General features: G+C 39.1%; 2 protein-coding genes across 3 annotated transcripts in view; one reads left to right on the plus strand and one right to left on the minus strand.

Moving 5' to 3' along the window:
* Positions 1–6,245, minus strand: part of LOC121385272 (SH3 domain-binding protein 2-like) — a 22,662-nt gene extending 16,417 nt beyond the window's left edge. For both annotated transcript variants that reach the window (XM_041515878.1, XM_041515879.1), the window contains exons 1-2: positions 6,071–6,245; positions 1,773–1,928 (exon numbers count right to left, since the gene is read on the minus strand). In XM_041515878.1, coding sequence (XP_041371812.1) covers positions 1,773–1,928; positions 6,071–6,110 — 196 coding nt within the window. In that variant the 5' untranslated portion in view covers positions 6,111–6,245. The remainder of the gene's footprint in view (positions 1–1,772; positions 1,929–6,070) is intronic.
* An 11,480-nt stretch (positions 6,246–17,725) lies between these two features.
* LOC121385691 (tripartite motif-containing protein 2-like) overlaps positions 17,726–24,076 on the plus strand; it is a 41,895-nt gene continuing 35,544 nt past the window's right edge. The window contains exon 1 of the mRNA XM_041516463.1: positions 17,726–20,741. The gene's annotated coding sequence lies outside the window, so the exon portion shown is untranslated. The remainder of the gene's footprint in view (positions 20,742–24,076) is intronic.

The following is a 24,076-nucleotide window of genomic DNA, read 5'->3' on the forward strand; positions in this document are numbered from 1 at the left end:
ATTGATGCGCGGTCGGTCTAGGGTCGATCCCCATCGATGAGCCCGTTGGGCTATTTCTCGTTCCATACAGTGCACCACGACTGGTATATCAAAGATCGTGGTATTTTCTATCCTATCTGTGCGCTGGTGCATATAAAAGATCCCTTACTACTAATGGAAAAAAGGTAGCGGATTTCCTCTCTAAGATTACATGAAAAAAATTACCAAATGTTTGACATCCAACAGCCGATGATTAATAAATCAATGTGCTCCAGAGGTGTCGTTAAACAAAACAAACAAACTGTCTACTTACAATACAATACTAGCTATGATCCATGTCAAAAAATGTCTAGTAATTCGTTTGACACCATAAAATAGCTGTTTGGTAGTAACGCAAGGAAGATAATGTAGCACAACATCCCATTCCTGTACGACGGAGATATGACGTAAAGAAGACGCCCACGGACCATGAATCGACACACCATCCAGGAAGTTCACCCAGTGAAGCCAAACAGTATCGTTGACTGTGAACATTACATGGTAACCTACCCATTTGTCTCAATATTAGCAAGCTCGTTAAACTACGTCACATGGGTTGGTCTAATGCGCGGATGAATAGGTTTACAATAGGATACATCCGTGTTGTTGAATATTTACTAGTGTCGTTTTACTCAACAAAATAACTCGTGCACCAAAGACGGGTGTGTGTTAAAACGTCGTCATTAAATGTCTCGTTATGTGTAAACACTTCGATTTATTTCACCAGTTGTACGTTCGTGTGTGCCCTACACCACATTCCTAAAATATTCCAAAATATTGGAAATAATACAAGGGTATTCCTTGGAACGATTTTAACACATATGTAAAGGTAAATGCACTGTGAATTTGATGCGGAATTAATTTTCTTTATTAATGAATGAAATTGGCTAATGTTAATTTCAGACTATAGGCCTTCCAAATGCCCGCGAAAAGATCGCCAACTACACGGTTATGTTGTAATTTACCCCAACTTCTGACTTTTGCTCAGAATAACAACTAATGGGTTATTCGATGAGAATCGAGTTGTAAGAGCGCTCAGACTAGAAACTGGACAGTCGTAGAAGTCGTGACAGCAGAAAGTTGGCCAACTTTGTGCTGGCAGTTGGTAGTCTGAAACTAGCATAATATACACCAAAAGTTTACATCGTAGCGAACATAATTATAGTCCGCGCTTTAGGCTATCCGCTATGACGTAGGTTGACGGTCTCGGTCACAGAAATCCTGCAATTATAACTGATCAGTGTTTGTAATCAAATATTTGAAAACACCGCCATTATCAGCATCAGCATCATCATCATCATCATCATCTGTGCAAATCAACGCGAATCTGCTTGCGTAGTTTGGACGTATTAACTACGAATAAGCCACGAAAACGTTTGTTTGTTTCACGACACCACTAGAGCACATTGTTTTATTAATCTTCGGCCATCAAATGTAAAACATTTGGTAATTTTGACATATAGTCTCAGAGAGGAAACACGCTACACTTTTCCATCAGTAGCAAGGGATCTGTTATACACACCATCCCACAGACAGGGATAGGACATACCACGGCCTTTGATATACTAGTCGTGATGCACTGACTGGAACGAGAAATAGCCTAATGAGCCCACGGACGGAGATAGTTGCGAAGGGCGTTTACGGGAAGGGGTTAGAATCATGAAAATATATTGAACAACAAAATTGCTTTAGCACGGGAAGGTTTCGACCCCAGAACCCCCTTGTACACGCGCCTAGAACATAACAAAACTGACCGTGTAAGAAGACTCTGTCGCTCTGGTCATTAGGCGCGATTTGTGGGTAAGAACTCTGGAGTTCGTTAATCAATTTCTGGATGCTTTCCTTCTTCTGTATGGCTTTAGGCGATAGCTTCTCGTGCCGAAGTGTATCATTAAAAAACTGGTTAATTTCTGAAACAAATTAAAGATATCTAGAATATAGTGATGAAAAGAAACAAGGAAACACCATATAATATATAGTAACACTAAATATTGGCTACTACTAGAAATATCATCCACAGTGTTACTGACAGGAGCGGGACGTAGCCCAGTGGTTAAGCGCTCGCCTGATGCGTGGTTGGTCTGGTCTGGGCCCATTGGGCTATGTCTCGTTCCAGCCAGTAGCACCACGACTGGTATATGAAAGACCGTGGTATGTTCTATCACGTCTGTGGGATGATGCATAAAAAGATACATTGCTACTAATGGATAAATGTAGCGGGTTTCCTCTCTAAGACTGTAAAAATTACCAAACGTTTGGCATCCAATAGCCGATGATTAATAATCAATGTTGTCTAGTAGTGTCGTTAACAAACCTTCTTTTGTTTTAGTGTTACTGACATTCAGTGCCACATTAGTGACATCCAGTTCCATATTATATATCAGGACCCCGTTTTACGAAACGTTTTTAGCGCTAAGATCACCTTAAGGTAGCTATGCACTAAATGTGATCTTAGCGCTAAGATCACCTTAAGGTAGCTATGCACTAAATGTGATCTTAGCGCTAAGATCACCTTAAGATAGCTATGCACTAAATGTGATCTTAGCGATAAGATCACCTTGAGGTAGCTATGCACTAAATGTGATCTCAGCGATAAAATCGCTTCGTAAAACAGGGCTCTGTATTTTATTACTCCATTTAATGAAAAACATTTTGTCTCAAACACCATGTGTTCCTTTTATTTCTTGTCCATCAGTATAGCTATAAATACCACACTCCTATAACAAATGGAAGCATCCAGTCAAATTAATTATTAATAACAGCAGCAAGATTCCAACTAGTGCCCCACGACTTATAAATCAAAGACCGTGGTATGTGCATTTTGACATTGGAATGGTATATGAAAGACACCTTGCTACTAATAGAAAAACGTAGCGGATTATCTATCAGACTTCGTGACAAAAATTACCAAACAGCCGATGATTAATAAATACGTGTGCTTTAGTGGTGTCGTTAAACAAAACAAATTTAACTTTTTAAACTTTTTTTTCCACCCACGCTTAAAAATACTTTGTAAATGTGTTGTATTGTATACACCGAGCAAAAGGTTTCGATTTAGACTCATACATGCATGCGGGTGCGGGTACCATTTTCACGTGCCCATATCCAATCAAGGTTCAGGCACACCAACCCCGGACGTAGTTTCTGACATCGTCAGTGACCATGTAGCATTCTCACTGCCAATAGCTTTATGTATAACACTAATACAATTAGACCAACAATTGAAATATCTATTTTGGGATTGCAATATTGTGAGAACATGTTTGGTCGCAAGTTTCAAAATGAATTAAACAAACTGTGTTCACGTTGAGAATCTCAAATTACATGCAGAATTAGTATTATTCGGTGAACAAAAAATATTAAAACGGATGTAGAATTGGATTTTTAAATTGTTGTTAATTCTTTCAAAGTATTGAACATCTTAAAAACGAATTACCTACAAAATACCAAATTATAAAGTGTCCGTATTATAATAAATGTAGGAAAGCGGATTTTGATTTTTAAAAATGGTCCTTTCGCCCTTGTTGATATGTTGCTACAAATAGCCCAGAAGCCAGCTGGTATGTAGTGGATGACCGCAAGGCTGAATACTCCGACCAGAGCGTTTCCTGTTGTGTGTAGGATTAGATGGGCGACAAGTGCAAGTGTGGTCAAACGATTAGCGAGACAGATGTGTGTGTGTGTGTGTGTGTGTGTGTGTCTGTGTGTGTGTGTGTGTGTCTGTGTGTGTGTGTGTGTGTGTGTGTGTGTGTGTCTGTGTGTGTATGTGTGTGTTTGTGTGTGTGTGTCTGTCTGTCTCTGTCTGTGTGTGTGTCTGTCTGTGTGTGTGTGTGTGTGTGTGTCTGTGGTTGTGTCTGTCTGTGTGTGTGTGTGGGTGTCTGTGTGTGTGTGTGTGTCTCTGTGTGTATATGTGTGTCTGTGTGTGTGTATGTGTGTGTGTGTCTGTGTGTGTATGTGTGTGTGTCTGTGTGTGTGTATGTCTGCCTCTGTCTGTGTGTGTCTGTCTGTGTGTGTCTGTGTGTGTGTCTGTGTGCGTGTGTGTTTGTCTGTATGTGTGTGTGTGTCTGTGTGTGTGTGTGTGTCACTCTGTGTGTGTGTGTGTAGGTCTGTGTGTGTGTGTGTGTGTGTGCGTGTGTGTGTCTGTGTGTGTGTGTGTGTCTGTCTGTGTGTGTGTGTGTGTGTGTGTGTGTGTGTGTGTGTGTGTGTGTGTGTGTGTGTGTGTGTGTGTGTGAAAGACACGAGCCAGTAAAGTTGGGACAAAACCATAACCCAACTATAGTCCGCCCCAACATAATATAAACGTTTTTTGTAAATAATTTCAGTTTTGTTTGACATAAGAAGAAGGGTGAAAGTGTTTTGGAAATAAATGAAATATACTACAGACATCACTAGAACACATTTATTTTGTTTAATCATCGGCTATTGGATGTCAAATTTGATTATTGGAGGAAATCAGCTACATTTTTTTCCTTGAGTAGCAAGGGATCTTTTATATGCACCATCCCACAGACAGGATGGCACATACGACGGCCTTTGATATACCAGTCGTGGTGCAGTGGCTGGAACGAGAAAAAGCCTGCCCGCGCATCAAGCGGGCGTTTTAGCACTGGGCTACATCCCGCCCCTATGTTGTATATGCTATGCTGTATAATAAACAGAGCATAGCATATACATTAGGTATAATGTAACACAAACATATAGGGGTGAATTTACAAAGCCAGTTTTTCTTAAACGCAGGTGTTCAGACATTGTAAATTATATAATTACACACGAGTATGACATAAACAGGCTTTGTAAATTCGGCGCATTATTCAACACAACGCGTTCGACCTGGTCTGAATATTTACATGCTATTAATAAAAAAAAACCCTCAAAACAGCTCAAACCTGTAGCTGTTTATTGCGTTAGGCTTCACAAACTTGTTAGCATTACAACAAAGAGAAAGTTAACATTGTGTATGCAGTGGAACGGAACAGTGGTGGGGAGTCACTTAAATAAATACACGTAGCGAACAGTCTGGTTACTGGCTATGGCAGATAAGATACTGCTTAGTTATTTCTCCGACTGCTTTCGTCTCGAACATATCCTGAATGCCCGTGGACGGTGGTGTATCTAATTGAAAATAATGGAGGGGAGGGGGGGGGGGGGGGGGGGGGGGGAGTGTGTAATTGCGATATTTAGCTAAGCTGGGAAAAAGAGACATTTTAAGCAAATTAAATCACCAATAAACTCAAGCCTGTGTTACTGATTGTGGTCAGCGCCGAATCTGACCTAAACCAACCGTAAGAGGGCCCTGGAGCCGGGGTAGGGTGGGGGTGGTGGTGGGGGTGGGAGCAACCTCCCAATCACACCCATTTTACCTCTCACCACGTTATATATTTTCATGTTGCCATATAAAATGACTCATGGACAATGTGGTTGCCACCACTACCACCCACCCCCACCCCACCGCACCCCAATGTAGGTGACACCCCAATATATAATCCTGACTATGCCAGTGGAACGAAGTGGGCACTGAGTCAAGAAAAAGATAATACATATGGAGCCATTGCGACTTTTAGGATAAGCTTGATACAAAACGTACACTTTTAAACTAGATAACACTCCAATGACTCCGCCACACCCTTTAAATACAGGGCACAATATTACACGCGAACCCTCGTTTTGTTCGCGTGACAGTTAAGTAACTTTAAATTCACACAGACATCTTACCAGTTACTTACATTGTGAACCTTTACATTATAAAAGTAAAAGTTACAAACTTCTGGATTTTCATAAATTTATTCGCTATGCAAACATACTTGGTGTAACCAAATAATGGTTATCTGTGTTATATGGTTATTTGGGTAAAAATCACATGAAGCTTCGGTTACTAAATATCTCAAAATATTGTCCCGGGTAAATACTAGCAGACATGTAAATGATAAGCATGTGAAGACGTTACTCTGTATGTCAGAAAAAAACTCCCACAAAAACAAACAAACAAACAAACAAAACAACAAAAACAACAACAACAAAAACAAAAACAAAAAAACCCACAGACAACACTAACCTGATATTATCACTCGAATTGATCCGTGAAATGTCGACATTTTCACATAGTTCCATATGGTTTTAATTTTTTCCAAAACAATGGTGATTAAAATCTAATTTTATCTTCTCTGAAGCAAATAACAAAAGTTGTATTTATGTCAGTGATCTCTCGACGTAGTAAGTCATTCATTCACTTCCTGGTTGTACCTAGTAAGACACAGACGAGTGTCTTGGTTGCTTGACATGAAGTCGTCTTGACCAATCAGGAACTAGATAACAGGCCAGTTAGGACTGACCTACATGTAAAACAGGTTTTTTTTACCTACTGAAAGCCGGAATATACACAGCTTGAGATATGGTAAGAAAAGTCAAGGTCGCATACCAGTCACGGTGGCATAAAAAAGGGAAAGGAAAGAGAAATAAATGTGATTTTACATTAACGGTTATGGGGCGGGGTGCCCCCTCACCAGTTTTAAGTGCCCTTTTAAATACTGGTATGTTCTCCTAAATTCATCACCCACAATAAACAACATTAAATTAACATTAAAGGGACATAACCTAGTTTTAACCCGTGAAAATTAACACTGAGTTTAGTTAATCTACAAACCTGCAACACATTTGGATAAAGTTACAATAGAGTGAAACAAGAGTATGTGACTTTGAAATGGTGAAATAATCTCTAAAAATAGACTAAAACTCGACTCCATAACTGTTACTTCTCAGACGCACGTGCGTTTTTAAAAATATGAGAAATGCATTTTGTGATATTAAAAACACCAGGATGACCAAAAACACTTCGAATGTACGGAAACTGATAATATAAACAATAAAATCTAAGTAAAGTATGATTTAAGTTATCAAAAATGGTTATAATAGTCAAAAATATGTGTCCGTGTTTAAAAACTAGGGTATGCCCCTTTAAGACACGTACCAGAACATATTTATTTCAAACCTTTTTCGGGAATATGCCACCGAACCTCCCTACCGATTTCGCTCATTTGGGGAGATTTGCTCATTTACTTTCGACAAACTCAAATTGCCCGTCATAGGATTTTGTGACAGCCTGTCCATCCCCATCTTCACACACTTCCTCCTTTATTTATTTATTTCGTTTCGTTTTATAATCTAATTAAATTTTGTTTTATTTTATACTAACGAATCTGATCGACAAGACCGATATCCACAATCAAGACCGTATCTCTGTACAATGTAGAGTTGAATGGGAATTTGACAAACTAGTCAATGATTCCATGAATCGCTATCTAGTGTATCGTCTATAGTAGTACAGCGATCCCCGAGGATATCTTTATTGGATAATCCATCCGTCTCGCACCGTCAGAAAAAGACTGCCACTCCCAGACTAGTTTACTAAATCAAAAATCGGGAATCACTGTCTAAACAATGATGATGTCAGGTGTTCGAGAAAGGTTATCATATCCTGCCCTACTGGTGACACCCGTTGTGAGTATTGCCACCACAGCGTCAAGTTCGTGCTGTGCTGTGCTGTGCTGTGCTGTGTTGTGTTATGCTGTGTTATGCTATTCTATGCTATGGTATGCTACGTGGAATGCCATGTCATGCCATACCATACCTATCATGGCATGCGAGGCAAGTTCACACGACACCATGCATCACCACACCACCTCACACCATATCACACTATACGATTTTTTTCGTTTTTTTTAATAATTTATTTCATTGTTAAAATATTACATTGGAATATGGGAAGAAATATGAAGAAAAAATTGTAACTGCTCCTACAGTCGTAAACATATAACATGTAATAAATAATTAAGTATGTAAGTAAGTAAGTAAATAACTAACTATTTAACTAAATAAACAAACAAACAAACAATCAAATAAATACATACATGACATAAGTAAGTAAGTCACTAGCTAACTATGTAACTGAATAACTAAACAACTAACTAAATAAATAACTAAACAACTAACTAAATAAAAATAAATAAATAAATAAATAAATAAATAAACCAAGCAAACAAGCAAACAAATAAGTCAATAAAGCAATAAAATGAAATATAGACGGCGTTCATGAAGCACCACATCGACATCAAGTTCAGCCAGCAAACTTCGCGAAATATTTGATTGGTTCCCGGTCTGGCCATTTGGTTTACCTTGAAGCGCATAAATCAGTCTAGCGGACGCTTTTCTGCTCGGTCTGGCTGAACGCAGGTCAAGTAACATCTCGCAATGTCAAATTAACATAGTAAAAAACATGTTTCTTATTTTGATTTGAACAAGTACCCGAGTGTAATGCGAAACTATGATAGTCAATGACGCTTAAAATACTGCTCTAAAAGAGCAACGTGAACTTGTCGTTTCTTGAGATGGCAATTTGCTTTTATTATTGATGCAAAGCATACATAAAATACCGCTAGCTATGTATGTTACTACTGTATTCTATGGAATTTGATTTAGTGATATGTAACCTTTAGCGCTGCTGAGTCTAAATTGGCATTGAACATATGCCAGCAATTTGTTTCTTTATCCAATCTGCTTCCGGTCATTTAACAACACAATTATCTGGCACCGCCTTCAAGTGTTGGAGACAATTCCTGTCACAGGAATTCACAATTGAATCAACAAGCAAGGAGTGGGCGGAAAAAGATAAATCTATTGATACTTAGCTCTAGCTGAGTTGGCAATGTTTTAAGATGGCAGAATTGTTCCGGCTACTAGCTGTTCTTCAGCATATATGGGTTTTCTTGATGGTATACAAACCATCTCGTCCCTACAAGCTGTGCACCCTAACGGCCTCAACGAGGCCACTCACGTGGACATATAGATAGGACGTTTAACTTTTAGACCTTCGTTCAAAATTTTATGTCGAGATTCCTTTCTTTTTAAATATTATTAAATAGTCCGATCCTCTTTTGTTTATTTCTGGACTGTCCTTCTAAAATGCACCGGCCTTTTAACTTTTTCACTAATGGCTATATTCAAAATTCTGCCCATTTTCAAATTTACCTCCAAGCCAGCTCTTCTGTCCCGAACTCAGTCACTAGTGAAGACAGAGGTTGTACCCAGGAGCGACATGCTTGAATCTTAATTGGACATAGACACGTGAATATGTTCTCCAATCCAATCCAATCTTCAGTATATATACCAAATGTTATGGGTACACAATGCTGTTCTGTTACAGTACTTACCTCAGTCGATAGAATCTTCGCCGCTGGTTCTCGGGACGTTGGATCGAACCCCATCAAATGATTGTTTTCCTTTTATTTTTGTCCCTCCCCTCCCGAGTGTGCCACAAATTGTATAGTATTAAAGGCTGTGTTCGCTACAACAGCTTGCTCTGAATGTGCACCTGAAACCCTTTGACCATGACCAGGATAAAATACATAACTAAAAAGGTAGCGGGTTTTCTCAAAAGACTGTCTGTAAGAATTACGCCATGTTAGGGGCGGGACGTAGCCCAGTAGTAAAGCGCTCTCCTGAGTCGCGGTCGGTCTATGATCGATCAAAGGCTGTGGTATGTGCTATTATGTCTGTGGGATAGTGCATACAAAAGAATCCCTTGCAACTAATGGACAAATGTAAGCGGGTTTCCTCTCTAGAACACCCAGTAGCCAATGATTAATAAATCAATGTACTCTTGTGATGTCGATAAATAAAACAAACTTTAACTTTTACATTAACGATAGCACCAGAGCACACTGATTTATTAGTTATCGGCTATGGAAGAAACCCGCTACTTTTTTTCATTAGTAATAAGGAATCTATTATACGTACTTTCCAATTTACAGGAAAACACATACCACATCTTTTGATATACCAGTCGTGGTGCACTGATTGGAAGAAAAAAACCCAGTCAGAATGGGTCCACTGAAGTGATTCGATCCTACGATGCAGGCACTTCAGGCGAGCACTCTTTCCACTGAGCTAGGTTCTGGCCCAATAATATGAATACACGAATCTTGAATGGTATTCCAACTGCAGCAGAAAAACCCGCAATGTTAACCCTTTCAATCCTGTAGACCAATTGTGACCAGACCAGATCCCGGCCCTATGAGATGGATATATGACAACATCAACAAAATGGATAATACATTAAAGAAATTTAAAGGGTCGGGATGAGTCCAGTAGTATAGCGCTCGCCTGTTGCGCTGTCTGTCTTAGATCGATCCCCGTCGGTGGGCCCATTTGGCTATTTCTCGTTCCAGCCAGTGTACCACGACTGGTATATCGACTTGTATATCAAAGACGGTGGTATGTGCATTCCTGTCTGTGGGATGGTGCATACAAAAGACCCTTTGCTACTAATGGAAAAATACATATATGTCGACAATACCACATGTTTAACGAGTCTACTATGCAGGCACCTGCGACAGATCCCCGCCCTATAAGATGGATATATGACAACATGAACAAAATGGATAATACATTAAAGAAATTTAAAGGGTCGGGATGTAGTCCAGTGGTATAGCGCTCGCCTGTTATTTTTCGTTCCAGCAAGTGCACCACGACTTTTATATCAAAGGCTCTGGTATGTGCTATCCTGTATGTGGGATGATGCATACAAAAGACCCCTTGCTACTAATGAAAATATGTAGCAAGTTTTCTCTCAAAGACAATACGTGTATGTCGAAATTACCAAACGTGTGACATCCAACAGCCGATGATTAATAAATCAATGTGCTCTAGTGGTGTTTGTTAAACAAAACAAACTTTCCAACCAGTGCACCACAACTGGTCAAAGGCCGTGGTATGTGCTTCCTGCTTCCTGTCTGTGGGAAAATGCATATAAAAGATCCCTTTCTGCATTAGGAAAATGTAGCAGGTTTTCTCTGTTGACTACGAGTCAGAATTACCAAACGTGTGACATCCAGTAACCGCTGATTAATTAATCAATGTGCTCTAGTGGTGTCGTTAAACAAAACAAAAATTCTTTAATGGCATTCCAGCTGCAGCACAAATGTCTCTCCCCCCCCCCCCCCTCCGAAAAAAACCCACACAAAACATCACAACAACAAAAAACCCACTGATGTTAACCCTTTAAACCCTGTAGGCCAATTTTGACCAGACAACCTCAGCAAAATGGATAATGCATAAATGTAGTGTTGAAATGGTTAATAACCACAGAACTGCCTTTTTTGACGCAGCCGCTTACCACTTTCCACCCCCGCGCCAAACACCAAACACACAGAAAATTGTCCTTTATAGTAAACATGCACCGCCGGCTCCTCTCCGAACGAGTGGTCAACATTAATTATTTATAACGCGAGATCTTCCGTCGCTTTTTATTGTTCGTTTCCACTCGCTAGCTCGTTTAATGTTTAATGGGAGGCATTCACACGGAGTCCCACGGAACATGGCATGGTACATCGATCGAACGCGTGCGTGTGCGATTGTGGTGCTGTCATTGTCAGTCTGTAGTACTTGCAGCAAAGTGGCCTATTTGTCTCTCTAGTATGTTTGCAGAGTAATTGAGGACTTCGTTTTAAGGAGATGGCATTTGGTTTAACGATTTTATTTATCAGAAGGTAATGGTAGGTGGTATCCTGTCTGTGGGGGTGGGAAGGGTTGAATATCGAGTACCACTGTAGAAAGTAATGTTTCTTCAATTTGGACATGTTTTGTCGTTTACAGATTATGAAAACAGTTAGGGGGGGGGGGGGGGGGGCACCATTTTATAACGTTTGTTTATAAACATGTATTAGACATAAAGAATTATTACCATTCCGGAATTATTGCTTAGTTTTGAAGAATGTCATTTGCAAGACAATTAAGCCATCTTATTATATCATGATAGATATTTCACTCACTTACTTATTTATTTCCTTCCTTCCTTATTTACTTACTTACTCACTTACTCACTCACTCACCTACTTACTTATTGACTTACTTACTCAATTACTCACTCACTCACCTACTTACTTATTGACTTACTTACTCAATTACTCACTCACTCACCTACTTACTTATTGACTTACTTACTCAATTACTCATTCACTTACTCACTTGCTTATTTACTTACTTACTCACTTACTTACTTATGTACTTACTTACTTATTGACTTACTTACTTACTTATGCCCATTGTTCCTCCTGGGTCATAGGCCGTCGACAACCGCTCACCAGAGATTTTACACCTGTTTTACATATATATATATATATAATGTGTTTGTGTGTGTGTATATATATATATATATATATATAATGTGTGTGTGTGTGTGTGTGTGTGTGTGTGTGTGTGTGTGTGTGTGTATATATATATATATATATTTACATACTGAACAAAAAAAAGAAACTTCCGATTTGTACATATAGTATTTGTTGTGTTAAAGAATTCATTGTGTAATGAAATTATATAGGTAGTATTAGCCGTGAGCTGTATTATCAGGATTCATGAATTTTATTGATTATTTTCGCACTGTTAATCGTCGACAACGTGAAATTCAATTTGCACGTGCACGCAAGGTTCGACATGTCCCGTGTAGTATTCGGTCAATTTGTTTTACTTGTCTTACTGACATTGTTGTCAAGTGAACGAAAACGCTTCAAAATTTGTAAAAAAAATAAAGTTGTTTACATTGTAGCATTTTTAGTATGCCAAGAATACCCAATAATTTACGCGAACGGGCGATTGGCATGCTTGATGCTGGCATGTCGACAGAAGACGTTGCAAGGCATGTTGGGAGTTCTAGTCGAGCGATACGAAATCTTCGCGAAAGATTTCGAACGACAGGAAGCACTAACGACTTGCCACGTCGTGGACGTCCGCGTCTTACAACGCGTGGTCAAGACCGCTATATCATGAACACGCATTTGCGCAATCGATTCCAAACTGCCACTGCTACTGCTACTAACACACCTGGGCTTCATAATAACCGAATCAGTGGGCAAACTGTTCGTAATCGTCTGCGGGAGAACGGTTTACATGCACGACGTCCTTACGTCGGATGCGTTTTAACGCAACGTCATCGTCTAAATCGTCTTAATTGGGCACGTGTACACACTCGCTGGATACGGCGACGCTGGAATACCGTTCTTTTTTTGGATGAATCCAGATTTTCTTTACAACGTGGTGATGGCAGGGTGCGCGTCTACCGTAAGAGAAATGAACGCTATGCTGACTGTTGTGTTCTTGAACGAGATCGTTTCGGGGGGTGGGGGTTGTGTCATGGTCTGGGCAGCCATTGCCCATGGTTATCGTTCACCACTAGTCGTCATTGATGGCAATTTAAATGCTCAACGTTACCGCGATGCCATTCTCGCTCATCACGTCATTCCTCTGTTCCATAACAACGTCAACATCTCGATTTTTCAGCATGATAATGCCACCTATCATACAGCTAGAGACACTGTAAATTTTCTTAGGACAAATAACATTGATTTCATTGATGACTGGCCCGCTAAAAGTCCTGATCTCAACCCCATCGAGCATGTCTGGGATAGTCTGGACAGACGATTGAGGCGTCGTCCCAACCCACCCCCTAACGTCAACGAACTTCGTCAAGCGCTCATTCAGGAATGGAGCAATATTCCACAGGCAGAAATCAATACTTTAGTCAATTCTATGCGCCTGCGATGCACTGCAGTGGTCAATTCAAGAGGTGGTCATACCCGTTATTAAGTGGGGTTTTTTTTTTAACCCCTACCACACTTGGTCAAAATTTCTCCCAGTTTCTTTTAACCTATGGCCATGATTTTTGCACCAAACGATGCATCATGGAACACTCTTTAAACGCATATATAACAATTATTCCCCCGGTTTGTTTTCATCATCATCAAGTTATGTTCAAGCAAAGTTAGCGGAAGTTTCTTATTTTGTTCAGTATATATATATATATATATATATATATATATATATATATATATATATATATATACTAAATTTTTAGTATTCACTAATAACTCATTACTCGGAGTTTCAGGCTCCCTTCATCAGATGAGTGTTTATAATTGTGACAGTTAAGGTGACGTCACGCTGTGTGTACGCGGCGGTGCGCTCCTGACGTCATGGCACGTCAGTCGTGAGACTCTCGGCTTGTTGCTGTGGCGGCATTTTGATATGAGTTCTGTCCTTTTGTGAGTAGCTTGTCTCCTTTTTCAAATAGTATTGAGAGCTTCTCCTCGATGCACAGGTTGCATTGTCCCGAGCTGCGTTTCCGTGTGTCCGATTCCTGACGATTTCCCAATTGATGTGATAGGCGGTTTTTTTTTCGTTTGAGTTCCCAGATGTATTTTGACAGTTCTGTCTCTTTTTCATAGCGTTCATATTTGAAAGATTTAGTGTGGTTGTTAAACCTCTCCTTGAATGTACCTCCAGCAAGACCTATGTATGATCTGACAGTCTTACCAGATGCCACGTTTGCCCGGTATACGAGGGAGCTAGTTTGGCAGTTGCCGTTCATGGGGCATTCGTTCTTCTGTCTGCAGTTACAAGGCTTTTTTTGTGCGGGATCGGTTGAGCTCTGGGTGATTTTCGTGTTGTGGCTTTTGATTATTGCTCCGAAGTTTTTCATGCAGCTGTAGCTGATTTTCAGGTTGTTTCTGTTGAACAATGTGTGGTACTTGTGATTACTTGGGAAATGCTTGGATATCAATTTGATGAACACGCTACCGACGTTTGTCTTCACATTCTTGCTGAATGGGGGGTTGAACCATGTGATTTTTCTGGGTCTTTTCCTTTTCTTTGTGTCTGGTTGTTCTCTATGTTTAGGCGGGTCGTATTGGATGTTTACTGTGTAGCCACTTGCCCTCAGCGCTTTGTTGTACCCTAGTGCAGCTTCCGCGAAGTAGTCTTCATGGGAAGACAGAAGGGAAATTCGTTTGCCGATTGATTTTGGTATTTGCTTCGTGATTGCGGGTGGGTGGTTTGAGCTGACGTTGATGTAAACGGGTTCGTTGTTGGGTTTCCTGTAGGGTTTGTGGGAGTCAGTTTCAAGGTCAGTTTCAACAGAAACAACCTGAAAATCAGCTACAGCTGCATGAAAAACTTCGGAGCAATAATCAAAAGCCACAACACGAAAATCACCCAGAGCTCAACCGATCCCGCACAAAAAAAAGCCTTGTAACTGCAGACAGAAGAACGAATGCCCCATGAACGGCAACTGCCAAACTAGCTCCCTCGTATACCGGGCAAACGTGGCATCTGGTAAGACTGTCAGATCATACATAGGTCTTGCTGGAGGTACATTCAAGGAGAGGTTTAACAACCACACTAAATCTTTCAAATATGAACGCTATGAAAAAGAGACAGAACTGTCAAAATACATCTGGGAACTCAAACGAAAAAAACCCGCCTATCACATCAATTGGGAAATCGTCAGGAAATCGGACACACGGAAACGCAGCTCGGGACAATGCAACCTGTGCATCGAGGAGAAGCTCTCAATACTATTTGAAAAAGGAGACAAGCTACTCAACAAAAGGACAGAACTCATATCAAAATGCCGCCACAGCAACAAGCCGAGAGTCTCACGACTGACGTGCCATGACGTCAGGAGCGCACCGCCGCGTACACACAGCGTGACGTCACCTTAACTGTCACAATTATAAACACTCATCTGATGAAGGGAGCCTGAAACTCCGAGTAATGAGTTATTAGTGAATACTAAAAATTTAGTGTACCTGCTCCACTAACATTGTGTTGAGCACTTTATGTCCAATAGTGATAACAAATATATTACTATATATATATATATATATATATATATATATATATATATATATTAGACATATCGCCATTTGTAATGATTGCCGAGGTATCAAAAATGTCATTTCCTCAAGAAATTAAGCCACCAATACAGCTAATTATTTCACTGTGTGAACATTTTACAATCTGTAACTAATAATGACAATGTTGCCTCTGCTGCATGATATTTAAGTTTGAATTTTGTCTACTAATTCCATTGTTGTAGTGTTTATGAGTGGGTTAAGTTCAATCTTGCTTTCTTTGCTCCTATTAAACGTATTTTTATGAACATATATGTGAATGTGACAGACATTTGTTTACTTTTCCCATGCAAAAGTCAACGTTGTCAGAAATCTTCAAATGTACGTGATGTTGGGCACAAATGTACATGATGTTGGGCACAAATGACACCTAAAAGAAATAAATTAAAAACTGAAGCACACATAATTAGTAATCACCGGTTACCGGATGTCAAACATTTGATACTTTAGATTCAGTCTTTAGGGTAAACCTGCTATATGTTTCCGTTAGCAGCAAAGAATCTTCTTCTCTCTTTTTTTTTTTTTTTTTTTTTTTTTTTTTTTTTTTGTGGGGTGGGTGGCATTTTCCCACGGACATAATAACATATACCAAAGGTTTAGATATGACAGTTGTGGGACACTGGTTGTGACGCGGCAGGTTTAGATATGACAGTTGTGGGACACTGGTTGTGACGCGGCAGGACAACACATAATAACATATACCAAAGGTTTAGATATGACAGTTGTGGGACACTGGTTGTGACGCAGCACGACAACACATAATAACATATACCAAAGGTTTAGAAATGACAGTTGTGGGACACTGGTTGTGACGCGGCAGGACAACACATAATAACATATACCAAAGGTTTAGATATGACAGTTGTGGGACACTGGTTGTGACGCGGCACGACAACACATAATAACATATACCAAAGGTTTAGATATGACAGTTGTGGGACACTGGTTGTGACGCGGCACGACAACACATAATAACATATACCAAAGGTTTAGATATGACAGTTGTGGGACACTGGTTGTGACGCGGCACGACAACACATAATAACATATACCAAAGGTTTAGATATGACAGTTGTGGGACACTGGTTGTGACGCGGCAGGACAACACATATCACGGACATTGATATACGAGTTGTGGTGCCCTGGCTGAAACGAGAAGAAGCCCAATGCCGCATAGACTAACCGGCAAGAATCGACCTTAGACCGACCGCGCATCAGGAGAGCGCTGTACCACTGGGATATGTCCCATCACCCCTCATAACACACCTCGACCAGCAACAAATGCTCTATAGAAACATACTAGGACGAATTTAGTTCTTCTTGAATGTAACCCTAACCCTGACCCTGACCCTGACCCTGACCCTGACCCTAAAGCTAACCCTAACCCTAACCCTAACCCTGATAAACATGCTTCATAACTTCGGCCCATAAGGTAATGGTAAATAATTGTGGTCTATGCCCACAATACATGGTCATGGTTATAGGGCTGTAAGTGCACGTTTAGAGCAAGCCGTTGTAGCGCACGCCTGTCATGGGCGCGGGTGTCGACTTCCGCCGGATCATCCGTCCAGGACAGGACCCACAATACAGAAGAACTCGATTCTAACTAGACAACTATATATATATATGCTTGCCAGTCCATGATGGAGATATTGCACATACATTACAGTGTTGTCTCAGACATATTGACACGGACAATTGACGCTCACTTACCAACACTGAGTATTAGCCCGATTAGGTGGAATCGAGCCAATTTTCATTGATAACCGCATTTTGTGGCCTTTTAGACGCCAAAAACCTCCGATCAATAATTTGACAGTCAGTTTCTCGTCTGTGGATGGGGAGCGCCCACCTCGCTGTACCAGGCGGTTATTGCAGGAATCGGTTTGTCTTTATCGAGACTGGATGCAGTACGCTGGAGTATACGGTAGAGAGCAGAAAGCGGTGTCGTACATCGGTTGTGAGTGAGGTCGAAAAGCAGACGTCAAAAGAAGAAAAAAACCCGCTTGCGAAAACGGTTGGACGGCTATGGATTCCCAGACGTTAAATTAAAATAGTCAGGATATGATCGTATATGTGGCATGGAATTGAAAGGATCGCATCGCTAAGGACGGGAGATCAGACGTGTAAAAGTCAAAGTGAACACGGCGATTATTGAATGTAGCAGACGACAGTTATAGCTGAATGTACGTATACGATTGATGGATATAGGAGTAAACGCATTGGATATATGCAAACTAGATTTGCATATAAGGAAAGTACACTTGGATATAAGCGGCAAAATAGTTGAATTTAACCAAAATACTGTTGGATATAAGCGAAATACATTTGCATATAAGAAAAGTATAGTTGGATATAAGCGGATTTTTTTTGGAATTTAACCAAAATACAGTTGGATATAAGCAAAATATATTTGAATATAAGGAAAGTACACTTGGATATAAGCGGAAAAAAATAGTTGAATTTAACCAAAATACTGTTGGATATAAGCAACCGACAGTTGTGTATGGACAAATTGCAGTCAGGTATAAGTAGAACCTTTTTGCACACGAAAGAAGCATATAGTCACACGGAAAACGTCAGCAGACCAGAGTTAGGTACAAGCAGAAGGGAATTAGATTGTTAGATATACAATGTCGACGACTTTGTGGGATATAAGCAGGCGAGAGCTGAACATAAGCACAGGATAGCTGAATATAAGCAGGTGGCATTTGGATATAGTTGGTGATAGCTGGATATACGCACGAAATACCTGAATATGAGCAGGTGATAGTTTGACAGAAGCACGAGATATAAGCACATGATAGCTGAATTTAAACAAGTAATAGTTTGGCATAAGCAGGTGATAGCTGAATATAAGCATGTGATGGTTGGACATAAGCAGGTTATAGTTTGACACAATCATGGAATAGTTGGACGCAACTCTTTCATAACCGGCTTTGAAAGAAAACAGGAAATTATAATGGAAATGTGGAAATTCCAAAGCGATTAACGGCATACAAAACACACACAGCAGACGACAGGAGGCAGGAGAGCCTCTATTACGAATACCAGCCGTCATCAGCAGACACGTGGGACACAGCAGTAATTACCAGTTATCATGTATGACTATGCACTAAAACGAATTATGTGAATATGACACGAACCAGTGAGCAAAAGACAAAAGTATAATTCGCAGCATCAGAGATATGATACATCATGTCTGTAGTGTCATGGCAAGCATGATTCAACACAGTATACCGCATGGTGTGAGGAGACAACAGAATTCTGCAATATAATATATTTATTGAGAAGAGAAGGTACGATGCTATATTATAAATGTGTCAAAATTTAGAAGGATTATACAAACAGTATAATGTGAAGGGAGTAGGATTTCCTGTTATACTCTATATATTATGAATCGTAGAACGCGAAGAGGAAATAATTATCTGTTTTGAACTGTATTGCGTGATGACGTAATCACATTATATACCATACACCAAGGAATGTGAAGATGACATGATTTTACATTATACACTGCCTTGACTAGAGCAGAAAACTATACTGTATACTGTTGTGGGAACAAGTAACATCGTCTTACATTATAACATGGCATACTGTGCCAAGAACATGTTTCTAGACTATACACCAAAGTGTGAATAATTGTACCCTACATAAAGTGAAAAGAGTAGGATTGTTATCATTCAAAGTATTGTGCGAAAAGGCAATGAGATTCTACAAAATACACTATTCATTGCCACGAGTTGAGGGTCTATATTATACATTGTACTGCGCGGAGAAGAAATATATTCTATATTATACACTATTCACTGCCACGAGCTGAGGGTCTGCATTACACATTGTATTGCGCGGAGAAGCACTAGGATTATATATTATACACTATTCACTGCCACGATATTGGAATCTATATTATTCAGTGTATTGTTTGGAGAAGCAAAACGATTCTACATTATACATTGCATCATGTAAAGAATCTATAATGTACATTATAATGAATGTGATGTCTGGAAAAGGATACTATACTACACACTATATTTTGTGAAGAGGTAATATGATTCTGCATTATATATTGTAGAATATCAATGGTGTACGCATCAATACTACTAAACACTAAAGATGTGCAGATAACAGATGTCAAATTAAAAGCTGTATACGTGTGATATAATACGAATTTATATTTTACACTAATGAATGTATTGAAGGTACTCGTATAATTCTATTTTATGATATGTACTTTGTGAATACTCAGTAGCATTCTACACAATTCACCATATATTTTGAAGACTGGATTACACTTTGTTTGCCAAAGAATGTGATGACTGTACACGTCTTTCTTATAGACTCTACTGCAAAATGATGCAATGACATTCTACTTCTGGATTATACACCATATAATATTGAAGATAGAAGAACTTTAATCTATAAAGATTCCTGCAAAATGATGCAATGGCAGTCTACTTCTAGATTATACACCATATAATATTGAAGATAGAAGAAATTTAATCAATAAAGATTCTTGCAAAATGATGCAATAGCATTCTGCTTCTAGATTATACACCATATAATATTGAAGATAGAAGAACTTCAATCTATAAATATTGCAGAGACAGTTGGAATTACACACTTCACACAGTGCATCAGACGAGAGGGGGCGGAAGTAGACGTTCACTTCTACACGGTGAACAACAAGTACCAGCTATTGAAACACTGCCTCAAGACTGTCATCGACGAACAGTGGTGCCAGACAATAGTCTAGTGTGCTGCACATTTACGATCAAATATATCACCAAACAGACAACAGTGTGTGCATGATAAGCAAGGGCGGACTCCGGCGGAGTGTGTACCAGTGCAAGGACAGTCACCAGAGGAGAGAGATGGTGAGAGAGAGAGAGATAGGATGCAGACACCGAGACGTCATCCGTACCTTTGTGGGCGTGCCGCATGACGATTATTTCTGTTGAACTGCAAACTGCAAGATTGCGAAAGGTGAGTCATTCATAAAGATTATTTCACAACGTGCTCCAAGCAACCGAGGAAGGCAAAGGGTGTGTCGATTAAAATATGCATGTGTCTTTAGTTACATGTAAGCAATCTTTACTGTGCCTGATATGTACTAAGTGAAACGTTAAGTGATCCTTGCACATCGTTAGTTAAATTATGTAAAAAAAAAATAATAATAATAATAATAACACAACAACAACAACAACAAAAAACCCAAACAAACAAACAAGACAACATTCGCTCAAATCAAACAAAGTTTATATATGTTATCTGTAGGATATGAATAAGAAGGGAACATACACTCATATATATATGTGTGTGTATCTCTCTCTGTACACACACACACACACACACACACACACACACACACACACACACATATATATATATATATATATATATATATATATATATATATATATATATAAATTGTTTTTTGATATACCAGTCGTGGTGCACTGGCTATATATAAAATTAATCGAACCTATAACACAAACAGTGTTCCATGTTCCATGTAAAAAGATAGAAAAATAATTAAATCTTGTATATACATGTATTTAGTCATATGTAAGGAATGCCCTGTGTGGATGTTATGCACGACGTGGAACGATAAATAAGCCTTATAAATATTTATGTATGTCTAGAACACATACTAGTGATCCATAATCAGTCTCTGAAAGCATACAATGGACGATCGGCAAACACAATGAACATCGACAAAGATGCAATGTGATGTAAACACAAAGCCATACCCATTAGCCACATACTCACTGACAACTGAGTATGTCACATGTATCTGGCAATGACATACCCAGTGATCAAGTTTCCCCTGATGGAAAACAGTAATGATGTATCCAGTAATAGAGTGTGACGTTTTGTGTAATAAAACAGTAATGATGTATCCAGTAATAGAGTGTGACGTTTTGAGTAATAAAGCAGTACTGATGTATCCAGTAATAGTGTATGACGTTTTGTGTAATAAAGCAGTAATGTTGTATCCAGTAATAGAGTGTGACGTTTTGTGTAATAAAGCAGTAATGATGTATCCAGTAATAGTGTATGACGTTTTGTGTAATAAAGCAGTAATGTTGTATCCAGTAATAGAGTGTGACGTTTTGTGTAATAAAGCAGTAATGATGTATCCAGTAATAGAGTGTGACGTTTTGTGTAATAAAGCAGTAATGTTGTATCCAGTAATAGAGTTTGATGTTTTGTGTAATAAAGCAGTAATGATGTATCCAGTAATAGAGTGTGATGTTTTGTGTAATAAAGCAGTAATGATGTATCCAGTAATAGAGTGTGACGTTTTGTGTAATAAAGCAGTAATGTTGTATCCAGTAATAGAGTATGACGTGTTGTGTAATGATGTCCTAGTAATGTTGTATCCAGTAATATAGTATGACTTTTTGTGTAATGATGTATCCAGTAATAGAGTATGACGTTTTGTGTAATGATGTCCTAGTACACAGTACTGCAGTACGTAATGAGATATTTCGCAATGAATTAATCGGTAATGAACTACTCAGCACTCAGTACCAAGGTATTCAGTAATGAAGTACTCAGTGATGAGGTATTCAGTAATGAAGTACCCAGTAATAAGGTATTCATTTATGAAGTATTCTGTAATAAGGTATTCAGTAATGAAGTACCCAGTAATAAGGTATTCAATAATGAAGTACCCAGTAATAAGGTATTCATTTATGAAGTACTCAGTAATAAGGTATTCGATAATGAAGTACCCAGTAATAAGGTATTCATTTATGAAGTATTCTGTAATAAGATATTCAGTAATGAAGTACCCAGTAATAAGATATTCAGTAATGAAGTACTCGGTAATAAGGTATTCAGTATGAAGTACCCAGTAATAAGGTATTCAGTAATGAAGTACTCGGTAATAAGGTATTCAGTAATGAAGTACTCAGTAATAAGGTATTCAGTAATGAAGTACCCAGTAATAAGGTATTCATTTATGAAGTATTCTGTAATAAGGTATTCAGTAATGAAGTACTCAGTAATAAGGTATTCAGTAATGAAGTACTCGGTAATAAGGTATTCAGTAATGAAGTACTCGGTAATAAGGTATTCAGTAATGAAGTACTCGGTAATAAGGTATTCAGTAATGAAGTACTCGGTAATAAGGTATTCAGTAATGAAGTACTCGGTAATAAGGTATTAAGTTATGAAGTATTCTGTAATAAGGTATTCAGTAATGAAGTATTCTGTAATGAAGTACTCGGTAATGCGGTATGGTGTATTCAGTAACGTAGTGTTCAGTGATGAGGTATATAGAATATCGGGTTATTACGTTTAGATGTAGTGGTTATTTTGGCGAGGTTTAAATAACGGTGTACCAGGCAGGATTCAGTGGATATTTAATGTATTCAGTTATGAAGAACTCGATATTTAGGCATTCTATAATGAAGTACTCAGTAATGAAGTATTCAGTAAAGACGTACCCAGTAACTAGCTGTTTAGTAACAGGTATTCAGTAATGAGCTATTCGAATGAAGTTCTCAGTAATGAGGTATTCAGTAACGAAGTACCCAGTAACTAGCTGTTTAGTAACAGGAATTCAGTAATGAGCTATTCGAATGAAGTTCTCAGTAATGAGGTACTCAGTAACGAAGTACCCAGTAACGAGGTGTTTAGTAACAGGTATTCAGTAATGAGATATTCGAATGAAGTACTCAGTAATGAGGTATTCAGTAACGAAGCACTGAGTAACGAGGTATTCGGTAATGAGGTACCCAGGAATGAGGCATTCAGCAATGAATTATTTGATAATGAGGTACCCAGTAATGATCTATTCAGCAATGATGTATTAAGTGATAAGCTATTCGGTAATGGCGTACTCAGTCCAAACCGGGTGTCCACGACTAGTACAAATAGATATCGAAGGCCGTGGTATGCACTGTCCTGTTATGGAAAAAAATATCATACAAAGAGTGGCAAGTTTGGCGACAGCGATCCCCCACAGCGATGCCAATATGTCGTTACACAAACATTCCTTTCTTCATTTCTTTGCCACGTTTATCTAGGCCCATTCTTACGTAATACTCAACGTCTGTAAATATTTATCTGGTCCTGTGTCATCGACTAAACATACGCTGCGTCATTGATCGCATGACAAGAGAACCGACCGAATGCATACGGAGGGCGGATGGCAATGATGCAGAAAACAAAAATCCATTTCTCATTCATAGTCCCGCTGGAACCGAGGCGCCGGGAACTCAACCCTCGCTTTGCCGCCATCAGAATCACCAGCAGAATCTGCAAGTGAAATATGCAACTGGAGAATCGATCAGAAGGGATGATTTCAA

Source organism: Gigantopelta aegis, chromosome 11, assembly GCF_016097555.1.
Source record: "Gigantopelta aegis isolate Gae_Host chromosome 11, Gae_host_genome, whole genome shotgun sequence".
Classification (NCBI taxonomy): Eukaryota; Metazoa; Mollusca; class Gastropoda; order Neomphalida; family Peltospiridae; genus Gigantopelta; species Gigantopelta aegis.